This window comes from Equus asinus, chromosome 22 (genome assembly GCF_041296235.1).
Source record: "Equus asinus isolate D_3611 breed Donkey chromosome 22, EquAss-T2T_v2, whole genome shotgun sequence".
Lineage (NCBI taxonomy): Eukaryota > Metazoa > Chordata > Mammalia > Perissodactyla > Equidae > Equus > Equus asinus.
Genome location: NC_091811.1, coordinates 25,441,372 through 25,453,638, shown reverse-complemented (window position 1 = coordinate 25,453,638; position 12,267 = coordinate 25,441,372). Strand labels below are relative to the sequence as shown.

The 12,267-nt window shown below is 43.3% G+C and overlaps 1 protein-coding gene across 2 annotated transcripts in view; it reads left to right on the top strand.

The window, feature by feature from the left end:
• The window catches only part of GRIN2B (glutamate ionotropic receptor NMDA type subunit 2B), a 423,510-nt gene that overhangs the window by 388,976 nt on the left and 22,267 nt on the right, over nt 1-12,267 (top strand). For both annotated transcript variants that reach the window (XM_070494300.1, XM_070494301.1), the window contains 4 exons: nt 2,592-2,752; nt 4,590-4,777; nt 7,336-7,574; nt 9,957-11,832. In XM_070494300.1, the coding sequence (XP_070350401.1) occupies nt 2,592-2,752; nt 4,590-4,777; nt 7,336-7,574; nt 9,957-11,810 (2,442 nt within the window). In that variant the 3' untranslated portion in view covers nt 11,811-11,832. The remainder of the gene's footprint in view (nt 1-2,591; nt 2,753-4,589; nt 4,778-7,335; nt 7,575-9,956; nt 11,833-12,267) is intronic.

Here is a 12,267-nt window from a genome sequence, read left to right as displayed (position 1 = left end):
AACACTGGAATGTAATAATTTATACCAGAATTGTATTGGATATGATTTCAATTTTCATTGATGTTTCAGAAAATACTTTGGGCCCTAGAGAATCTTGGTCATTGTGAGCGTTGGTTGTCATTGTCCTGGCAAAGTGGGAAGTTACTGATTAAAGGGAGTTTATTGAGTTATATTGCTGCCTACCATAGTATCTAGCCTACTTTTGATTTGGGGGATACCTTTGTTCAAACATCTGAAGTGTTATAAATGACAGTGATATGCTTAGCATTCTGGTATCTGTCTCTTCCAATAAAGCATATCCCTGTTTACTTTAAACTTGCTATCTGCTGAGGACAGAGGAGTACTATTAATTAAGCCAGTTGATCCCTGGTAATTTTGGTCATCGTTGCCACTGTGTGACATTGAGCAAATTACTTGTCCTCTTTGGGGCTCAGTTTTTTCATTTGTAAAATGAAAAGTTTGGACTAGTTAACCTTGAGTGGCTCATCCAACTCTAAAATCCTTTGACTCTTTTGTAGTGTTTTCATTCCATTAAAAATGGCAACCTCTCTAGTAATAATGAAACAAAAACTCTTAATAGCAAAAAGCACTGTGGTAAGTCAAACTGAGAGCTTTTTGAGTCAGAAAGTAGCAATCTTTTGATGCATCACAGATTGCCTAAAACCACTACATGACTCTCCTTTTTTTTTAAGCAGGGGTTTTATTTGTTTGTTTCTTTGCTGAGAATGATTTGCCCTGAGCTAACATCTGTTATCAATCTTCCTCTCTTCTTTTTTTTCCTCCCCAAAGCCTCAGTACATTGTTATATCTTCTAGTTGTATGTCCTTCTAGTTCTTTGTGAGCCACTGCCACAGCCTGGCTACTGACAGACAAGTGGTGTAGTTCCACACCTAGGAACTAAACCTAGGCCGCCAAAGCAGAGTGTGCCTAACTTTAACCACTAGGCCATCAAGGGTGGCTCTACATGACTCTACTTTTCTATGGCCAACTCTGAGCAATTAAGATGGCATTTATGGCTCCTGGCACTGCAATGTTTTGTGGTCCATGAAACCGCTTTTGAGCTTCTCAGGTCAAGGGAAGAGGAAAGGAGAGTGGCTCTAAGCTCAGGCACCATCAGGGTTTAGAGTAGTCCTGAATTGGCAGGGTAGATTTTCAAATGTATCTTCAAAGACGTGTTGAAACCAAGAAGACTTTAAATATCTGCATCGTCTTTCCTGTGCCAAGAAGAGCAGAGCTCCCCTGGTCATAGTCTATCTGAGCATTGCTATACTGTTAGGATGAGAAGCCTGGAGAGTGTGAAGTTCAGTAGGGAATGTAGAATATAGACATGAATTAAAAATAATAAGAGGAACATTTATTGTGCCTATTTATTGAGCACTTACTATGTGCAGTGTGCTGTGTGAAGCATTTCTTGTGCATTGTATCATTTAATTCTCACAACAATCTTGAAAACTAGACATTATCATCTCCTTAAAAATGAGGAATGATGCACAGAGAGTTCATGCTACTTGCCTAAGGTCACACAGTAGTAAGTGGCAGAGCTGGTTGTCAGTCTGTATGTCTCAATCTAGAGCTTAAACTCTCTTGGTGGCTATGTCAGAGATTAGCTCTCATAACTTAGCCAGCTCATTTAGAGAGTAATTGAATTTGTGGTATGAGTTACAGTGATCTAAACAAAGAACACCAAGTGCTGGTGGGTCACTTTGGGCAGACATAATGGAAGAAGAAACTCATGAAAGGTTTCCTGAAGAAACTGCTTTGAATTACATTTTGACACTAAGGACATGAATTGGCCTAGAGAGAAAGGTGAATTTGTGCTGAGAGTACAGATTATATGAGGCCATGAAGATACAAATGAACAAATTATGTGTTCAGGAAGCAACATACAGACTTACTCATTTCAAGGCAGTAGCCAGAAATAAAGCTGATGTCATAGAGGTGAAAATCTAAGAGATTTCACTTTATTATGATAGGCACTAGAGACGTACTCTCAGTTCTTAAGCAAGGGAAGGAGCATAAATAAAATTGTATTTGATTTTACAATTTATCCTACAACTCATGTAAGATAAATATGAGCTTTTAATACATGAGGGAAGGTCAAGAGAAAATTTCTTAGCAAAACATATTTGATACCCAACAAATTATTTTCAGGTATATGATGTAGCTCACCTCACTAAGACCCTGTGACCTTAATAGTGCAATGGCAATGTATTTAGGCCCATAAATTAAGAGACCTGGAAGCAAATTTTACACAATTTCTAAAAATAAAGGTGACTAGTCCACTGCAGTTAAGCTAACAGCATATTTCCATCGTCACTGGTATTGTGCAGTGTACATAAGTGGAACACATACGGGTTACAGCTTAAAGTCAGGATTGGGCAAATAGAAAGCTCTCAACAATATGTATTAAACTGAGTTGAATTAGAGTCCACTTTCAGATAGCAATTGCTGCTCCTGAGTGAGGGCTAATGTATTTGGTGAACTATAGTCGGGTCCCTTCCCATTATAAATCCACTAATACTAATTTAATATCTCTTCACATTTTCTGAAGCATTTTCTTTTTCTCTTTCTCTCTCTTTCTCCCTCTCTAGTTCCAGAGACCTAATGACTTCTCACCTCCTTTCCGCTTTGGGACTGTGCCCAATGGGAGCACAGAGAGGAATATTCGCAATAACTATGCAGAAATGCATGCCTACATGGGAAAGTTCAACCAGAGGGGTGTAGATGATGCATTGCTCTCCCTGAAAACAGGGTAAGAACTGCTTCCAAGCTCAGAGTCTTTGATATGTTTCCCACATTTATTAAACATACATTGAGTCAGATGAACTATGCTTTGGTGCCATACAAAGTTAAAGCAAATAAGACTTCATTTACTCTTTACAGATTTCCAAGTTAAGTTTGACAGTATAATTCAGGCCAGTACGCAGAGATCCCTATGCTATTATTTACTTCTCTGTGGTGTTTTTTACAAATTATATTCTGCTTACATTAATGTTACCATGAAACAGGAATTAAGTAGAAGTCAAAGTAGAATGGAAGAGTCAAGGATAAGGTTCATGCGTTATTCGTGAAAGAAAGACCTATTGACTCAGAAGTGAAAATGATCATTCTGGTGTGTTATGGACAAGAGAGAAGTAAAAGAAGAAAAGGGTCAAGGTTTTTAGACAACAAACATTAAGAATGTGTTGACTGATCTCCAGTTCCAGCTTTTGCTGGCCTTCTTTGATCCAGCTCTGTACTCTAGGAAGTATTTGCTCATTAGGAGGAGCTGGTGAACTGCAAATATGCTGGTTTGCATAATCTCAGCCACATTAGTCCTTTCATTTATTTGGCCTCCCAGAAGCCACAGCTGTGGAATAAGACAGACAGTTGAGCTTGAGAGATGTGGGATTTTTGGGTCAAAGGGTCTTATAATCTGATTTCCTGTGTTGTATGATAACTAGCAGCACTTGGACCTCCTGGTGGCTCCAGTTTTTGAAGAGCCACCCAGATGCATGGCTACTGAAATACTGTTATACTCTATCCTATCACCTTAAAGTCACAGCAGGTTTCAGGAGATGAGATTTGAGCTTGGAGTAGGACCACTTTGGGGACTGGCCCCTGGTACATCCACAGTTCTCAATCATGTCAAAGCTTGGGGGGTTTGGTGTGCCACCTTTCTATAGGGTACTCAGGGACCTTTTGAAAAATGTTCTGCATTTTATTTTTCCAGAAAGGGATTATTTATTCCTAAGGAGGGATAGAGCTAACTTAACTTGTAAAAGTGAAGGGAACAATGCATGCTTTTCTTTCTTGCAGACTTCTCTATTACCTGTGTGGCTATATCTGAATTTCTTCCTCCACCTTTGATGTATTTAAATGTTGATTTTAAATATTGATCCGTGCCTTCCTGCCCTTACCCTGTCTTAATCCCTTTCCTACATACTTTTTCCTTGCAAAGCACATTATAGAAAATGAGGTTCTTACACATTTAGGAATTTGAGAGACCTGAGCTCTTCTGTATGTTGCATTCTCTTGTAGTTTCACACATTTGCTCTTAACACAAGCCTGTGCTGCCACCGCCCCAACCCCAACTACTCATTTCTCTCTTTGTGCTGCAAAACCGAATATTGAAACCTTTCTGACCACAAAAATAGCATTGCACATCTATTGAAACTCATGCACCTACACTTATCCCAACTCTGGACCATAATGAACTGAGAAATGAAAAATGTTATATAAATCTAACTCATGCTATTTGTTCTTATGACTGTGATGGTTACTTTTCATTATTTCTATTATTATTTTTATTGATTCCTTTTACTCCTCTTCTTTTCAGATAGAGCTTATGAGTTGGCTTTAGGCCCAACTTACATTCTCATCATTCCCAGTGGGAGGGAAAGAACTCCTCCTTTCAACCCAAAATCACATAAACAACAGCCTGGGATTTAGGCTTTAGATTCTGGCTGAGTTCCAACTTGAGCCTTGCTTTGAACTAATTCTTCCCATAATTTGCTGGAACCCTACTGCTTCATACTAATGGCCCCACAGGTAGTTTTGTACTAAAATTCCTCCGTTGGATTTTGTTTGTTTGCTTCTTTCTTGCACAGGAAACTGGATGCTTTCATCTATGATGCAGCAGTGCTGAACTACATGGCAGGCAGAGATGAAGGCTGCAAGCTGGTGACCATTGGCAGCGGGAAGGTCTTTGCTTCCACTGGTTATGGCATTGCCATCCAGAAAGATTCTGGATGGAAGCGCCAGGTGGACCTTGCTATCCTGCAGCTCTTCGGAGATGGTGAGTTAAAGAGAGAGAAAGTGCCTATTTGGCCTCTTCTGATGGCCAGTCCAAAACATCCACCCCTCTTCCTTCTCCATGCCTCTAACCCCTGCATTTCCAGAAAAGCATTTCACAGCATACTCTGAGATTTGGGGAGGATGTATTAGTTTGCAAGGGCTACCATAACAAAGAACCACAAACTGAGTGACTTACAAAATAGAAATTTGTCTCAAAGTTCTGGAGGCCAGAAGTCTCAGATTAAAGTGTTGGCATTGGTTCCTTCTGAGAGCCTCAAGGGAGAATCTGTTCCATGCCTTGCCCCTAGTTTTGGTGGTTTGCTGGCAGTCTTTGGCATTCCTTGGTTTGTAGACACATCACTCCGTCTCTGCCTTCGTGTGTTCACAAGGCGTTCTCCCTTGTGCGTTTTCCCTCAGTGCATGTCTGTGTCTGATTTCCTCGTTTTTTAAAGATACCAGTTATGTTGGATTAGGGGCTCACCCTACTCTAGGATGACCTCATCTTAACTAATTATATCTGCAATGACCCAATTTCCAAATAAAGTCACATTTCAAGGTCCTTGGGGTTAGGACTTCAACATAGGAATTTGGAGGGTGCACAGTTCAACCCATAACAGGGTGAAATTTAGGGGGAAGGATTGAAGTAGTTGGGTCAAGGAAGTATGTTTCAGGATTTCAGGCTATGATGAAACCTTCAGGGATAAAGTAAGAGAGGCTGGTATTAAATGTTGCAAACAGTCTTCTCATATGTGGCCAGAGCAGTGTATGGAACTTTGGAAAGTTCTCTGCTTTTTATGTGCCCAGAGAAAGGGCAGAGAAATATGCTTATGGCTATCGGCTCATTCTTCCCGCTCTCCCATCTTGCTCTTTCAGCTGGAGAAGGTAGGAAGCGGGACTGGGGTCCTCAGAAGCAGACACCCAGAAGATATTCCCCAGTGTCATTCTGGCTGCAGACTGAGCGGCCAACTTGCTTTGAGAAAATCTCATAGGAGATGAGATTTCATTATATACTCATGTCTTCTGCATAGCTCTTCACTTTATTGTCCAAAGTACCTACTTCTTCTGTTAGCTTCACAGAAGCTAATCCAGTTATGGATGAGCAGCCTGACTCTATTTGGCCCCTCAGGCCATCAGCCAAGCAGTTCTCTAAATTATGTCTGCAGAATCTTCGCTGTTAGGGATGAGATAAGAGGCAAAAGAGCATAGCTGGATTTTGAGACTCCAGGTGAAGTTAGTTATTTGACTAGGTAAGGAAATCATAGTTTGATCAAAGAAATGAGTAAAAATTGATGTGATTAACATTGGAAAGAGGAGGGGATTGTGGCTGGCGTGTTCACAAGCCACTTTGGTATGAGAGCTTCTGTGATTTTAATGTAGCTCACTTAAAGGCAGTAACGAAGCCTCTGTGGTTGAGGAAGGGCAGCAGTAGAGACGATTCGTACAGGTTGCCAAGGCTCTAGTCAGATTATGCAAACAAAGTTCAAATTTTTAACTAAACTGGAACTATTGGAACAGGCAGTTTTCTTCATCAGATTTTCAGAATTTGTCTCGTCTAAAATTAGATGCCTTCTTGGCACATGGTTTCTTTCATTTTCCTTTTGTCTAGAATTTCTGCCTTTCTAATTGCTAGTATCCAGTGAAGTGGATAAAGATTATTAAAACCTGCCATGAATTGAATTAATCAAAGCTTCCTTCAGCAGAGTTAAAAGGAGGCAGGTCTGACTTTGGTGGTCTCATTTTATTCAAACTTACTCCCCTTTACTCTTAATATTTATATTTTCCTCTACAAGAAATCAGTAAGTCTGAGGGTCCCTAGGGAATCAATCATTCTCTTTGCTGATCTCTGTCTCTCCTCCCCTTGTCCAATCTGCTTCACATTTTTAAGATCAGTTTTTTGAACTGCTTGTTTGATTATGTTATTCCTCATTGTCTACAAAATAAAATGCAAAGTACTTAGTCTGATACTCAAGCCCTCAGCAAGCCTGCATCAACCTTTTCTGTTCGGCTTCCTTTGCCTACTATTATTCTGTTTAAACTGTTCTGCATGCCTTTCCCTAACCAAGCCTTGTCTTTTCCCACCTCCCTCCCATTTATCATGCTGTTTCTGTATCCTGCAGTGCCTTTTTGTGCAATACAAACTAAAATTCACCCATTCACCATCCCCACCTCCAAGTCCTACCTCCCGCATGATAACCCACTGGCCATCCCATCCACAAAATTACTCTCACCAATTTGAACTCTTGTTCCTTACATATAGCTTGTCATGTTGATTATTTATATACCAATTTACACTGGATAGGAAATAGAAAGCAGAGGTAATGTCTCATATCTTTGTATCACCTGCACTACCACATTACATTTTCATTGAATACTTATTGAATATATTGGTAAATTAACATATAATGGTATTAATAAAATTACTGTTAACTTTATTAATTTTCTTTCTTTGTGTCTTCTTGTCTCTTTCTCTCTCCTGTTTTTCTCTCCCTTCCCCAACACCCTTCTACTTCTTTCCTCTCTTCTCTCTTTATTCTGTTTGCTTTTCTGCTCTGTCACCAGGGGAGATGGAGGAGCTGGAAGCTCTCTGGCTTACTGGCATCTGCCACAATGAGAAGAATGAGGTCATGAGCAGCCAGCTGGACATTGACAACATGGCAGGAGTCTTCTACATGTTGGGGGCGGCCATGGCTCTCAGCCTCATCACCTTCATCTGTGAACACCTTTTCTATTGGCAGTTCCGGCATTGCTTTATGGGTGTCTGTTCTGGCAAGCCTGGCATGGTCTTCTCCATCAGCAGAGTAAGTGCTTTGATTTAGGTGCCAGGAGGTTGTGAAGGACAGCTTAGCCTAGCACTGTGCAAAGGAGAGAGACCCAGGAGGCCACTAACTCCCCTCTTATGCTGCTAAAGCAAGAAACCGTGTCATGTATGTTTCCCCAGGGGGTTGGGTGATATAATTTCAAGTGGCCCCAAAAACAGGTGATGCTATTTTTCCTTCAAGAAGCAGCTTTCTGTGTGGGGTTTGAGCACTGGGTTCTCAAATAAGAACTGGTAGATCTATCAAAATGAAAAATGCCTTTTACCAAATGCCTTTCATTCCATTAATTAAATCTGTATAGGGTGGATTAATCATTTAATCCTTTTTAAAAAATCACATTTCTGTTTAAATAGTGAAATGTAATGTGTCTCTGTTATCCTGAGAAACAAAGGTCTATTATTATTAGTTTCACTGTTTCACTCTATGTTTTAATCATATGTGAATTATGGGGAGTTAAAATGCTTAATAGAACCTTCAGAAAGTCCTGACCCGTAAGGAATTTACATTCCAGAAACTTTTTTAATTGGAGAAAGAATGCAACTCTTCAGTCATTCTTTAGTTAGGTCTCTTCAGTGTTCTAGTCACAAAGTGAGGATTTGGAACACAGTTTTGAATATGAACAGAAGGTCACAGGGAAGAATAAAAAAAATGGGGGCTTCTTTTGATATTGTTAATAAAGTCATGGGATTCATTCATGAGAGGTGAACTCAAATGTCCTTTTAGAAGAAAGGTCTAGATTTCAGATAGAACCAACTTTGGCTTTAATGGACTTACGTAAGAAAAAGGGTTTCTCATTAAGTTGTTTCATCTTTTGATCATTTTCCTGTAGTATTTTAGTGATAGAGAACAGTTTTCTCTCTGGCTGTGAGTTGATTCAGACCATTCAGTAACCTGGGAGGAGGAGAGTGGAACTTGTGGTCCCTGAGCCACGTTGTTCCACTGTGTGGCCCTTCCCAAGGTCTCAGATAGGGTGATGGCAGAAGCAGTGGAGATGGTGACCAGTAATAGAAATCCCATCATAGCCCTTCGACATAATCACTGCCCTTGTAGAGGAAAACTGCTTGGCATTTTCTCCTGGCTGTAAGCAAGGAGGACTGGAAAGAAAGCCTGAAAAGAAGGCCTGAGAAAGGAATAAGTAACCTTACCTTGAAGGTCTTACATCTTGCTGCTGCCCTCTGCACAGGGAGCCTCATCTCATCTAAACCTTTCTTCTTTTCCATTTGCCATTCTCCTTTCCTGTCTTCTCTCTTCTGCTCCCCAAGCATTGGGACAACTTCCCTTTCCAAGTTAATCCCCTTTGTTTTAAAGATACAATTCAAACAACCTCCTCTTCGAATACTTCCCTTACCAGAGAGAAAAGTTCCAAAGTTGTCCACCTTTCAAAGCAGGGAACAAGATATTAGCAGGTTAGCTTGACTTTAGACCTGGACCCAATTCATAAATTCTCCTGGCTGGTATTCTTCAAGGCCCTGTACTAAGATTTGTACACAGGGAGTTCTCAATCAATACTAATTTGTTAAGATATTAATTATGTATGATAAGACTAAGTGAATGAGAAAGTAGAAGAAGGAAACCAGTTGCTAAAGAGAGAATAAATGAGAGGACTCAACAAGGGAATTATTTATTCCTATTTAGTCCTTGATAGCTATCCCAATTCTTCCCTCCCACAGTGTAGGGCACAGCAAGAGAAAAGTCCTTCTTTGACCCCAGGCCTTCCTAATTCTCTCTGTGAATTTGGTTCATGCTTGGCTTGAGAAGAGAACTGCTCAGCTGTTATCTGGTGACCAAAATTCTAAAAGCTGCTCAGAATTTGTCAAAACTCAAAAAGTGTGGCAATTGTGAGCTACTGAGCTCCCCTGTGCTTTACTGCAGCCAAGGTTGGCCAGCCAGGACAGAGCAGCCCCAACATCTGTAGAGCATTGCTATTGATTTCCAGCAGGCTGACAATGTTTTCTGCTATTGGTTGGTACCATTTTTAAGATGGCAAGATTTTTAAGGTCTCATTTTTAAGATTTGAGAACCTGGGCATAGAAAGGAAAATCAGTGCAAGTCAATGGTGGAGTTGAGGCAAGGATGGCCCCTGAGATTCCAGTCTATTTGCTCAGGTCACTTGGTGGAGCCATGTAGCTGTGCCCCCTCTCTGATAGCCAGGCCACTGACCTTAGCTCATCGTATAAGACTTGCTAAATGCAGGAGGACAAATCAGGCAAGCTTCTGGCCGCATCTTTCTATGAGTATATAAGATTGTTTCATGTTTTCCCTGACTTTTCTTATCTGGTTAGGCAATTAGTGGTGGGAAGGGGCATTCTTTATGGTCACTTTTAGCCTCACTGGAGACCTAATCTGTCCCATTCTCTTCTTCAGGGTATCTACAGCTGCATCCATGGAGTGGCTATCGAGGAGCGCCAGTCCGTGATGAACTCCCCCACCGCGACCATGAACAACACACACTCCAACATCCTGCGCCTGCTCCGCACAGCCAAGAACATGGCTAACCTGTCTGGTGTGAATGGCTCCCCACAGAGCGCCCTGGACTTCATCCGACGCGAGTCATCTGTCTATGACATCTCTGAACACCGCCGCAGCTTCACGCATTCTGACTGCAAATCCTACAACAACCCTCCCTGTGAGGAGAACCTGTTCAGTGACTACATCAGTGAAGTGGAGAGAACTTTTGGTAACCTGCAGCTGAAGGACAGCAACGTGTACCAAGATCACTATCACCACCACCACCGGCCCCACAGCATCGGCAGTGCCAGCTCCATCGATGGGCTCTACGACTGTGACAACCCGCCCTTCACCACCCAGCCAAGGTCTATCAGCAAGAAGCCCCTGGACATTGGCCTGCCCTCCTCCAAACACAGCCAGCTAAGTGACCTGTATGGCAAGTTTTCCTTCAAGAGTGACCGCTATAGTGGCCATGATGACTTGATCCGCTCAGATGTGTCTGACATCTCCACCCACACTGTCACCTATGGAAATATTGAGGGCAATGCCGCCAAGAGGCGTAAGCAGCAATATAAAGACAGCCTGAAGAAGCGGCCAGCCTCGGCCAAGTCCCGACGGGAATTTGATGAAATTGAACTGGCCTACCGTCGCCGGCCGCCCCGCTCCCCTGACCACAAGCGCTACTTCAGGGACAAGGAAGGGCTGCGGGACTTCTACCTGGACCAGTTCCGCCCAAAGGAGAACTCACCCCACTGGGAGCACGTGGACCTGACTGATATCTACAAGGAGCGTAGTGATGACTTTAAGCGTGACTCAGTTAGTGGAGGAGGGCCCTGTACCAATAGGTCTCACCTCAAACACGGGACAGGTGACAAACATGTGGTCAGCGGGGTCCCAGCACCTTGGGAGAAGAACCTGACCAATGTGGATTGGGAGGAGCGCTCCGGGGGCAACTTCTGCCGCAGCTGCCCCTCAAAGCTGCACAACTACTCCACGACGGTGGCGGGGCAGAACTCGGGCAGGCAGGCGTGCATCCGGTGTGAGGCTTGCAAGAAAGCAGGTAACCTGTATGACATCAGTGAGGACAACTCCCTACAGGAGCTGGACCAGCCAGCTGCCCCTGTGGCGGTGACATCAAATGCCTCCACTACTAAGTACCCCCAGAGCCCGACTAACTCCAAGGCTCAGAAGAAGAACCGGAACAAACTGCGCCGGCAGCACTCCTATGACACCTTCGTGGACCTGCAGAAGGAAGAAGCCGCCTTGGCCCCGCGCAGCGTGAGCCTGAAAGACAAGGGCCGTTTCCTGGATGGGAGTCCTTACGCCCACATGTTTGAGATGCCAGCTGGTGAGAGCACCTTTGCCAACAACAAGTCCTCAGTGCCCACTGCCGGACACCACCACCACAACAACCCCGGCAGCGGCTACATGCTCAGCAAGTCGCTCTACCCCGACCGGGTCACGCAAAACCCTTTCATCCCCACTTTTGGGGATGACCAGTGCTTGCTCCATGGCAGTAAATCCTACTTCTTCAGGCAGCCCACGGTGGCGGGGGCGCCGAAAGCCAGGCCGGACTTCCGCGCCCTTGTCACCAACAAGCCAGTGGTCTCGGCCCTTCATGGGGCTGTGCCAGGCCGTTTCCAGAAAGACATCTGTATAGGGAACCAGTCCAACCCCTGTGTGCCTAACAACAAAAACCCCAGGGCTTTCAATGGCTCCAGCAATGGGCATGTTTATGAGAAACTTTCTAGTATTGAGTCTGATGTCTGAGTGAGGAAAGAGACAGGTTAAGGTGGGTATGGGAGGGTAGGGCTGTGGGCGTGTGGTGTGCATGTCACAGAGGGTGACGGGGGTGAACTTGGTTCCCATTTGCTTCTTTCTTGTTATTTTAATTAATTTATGGGATCCTGGAGTTCTGATTCCTTATGAGGGCAACCCTGGTGACCAGCACCATCTCTCCTCCCTTTCTAGTTCACTCCTCCTTCCCTCATCTGTCAGTCATTCCTGTTCCCATGAGAGAATGCAGGGGGCTCCTCCCTCAGTATGGGAGGGCAAAGTAGAGAAAGGAAGTGGCTGTATGTGAGCTTCCGCCTAACATGGAAGGACTCTTTGCCACTCACTTTGAGTGAAGCAAAGAGAAGCAAAAGGAGATCACGTGATTACAGCATAGCTCCTCCCAAACTGATCTTTATGTTAGGTGAGGAAGAAAAAGCATCTAAATAAGACC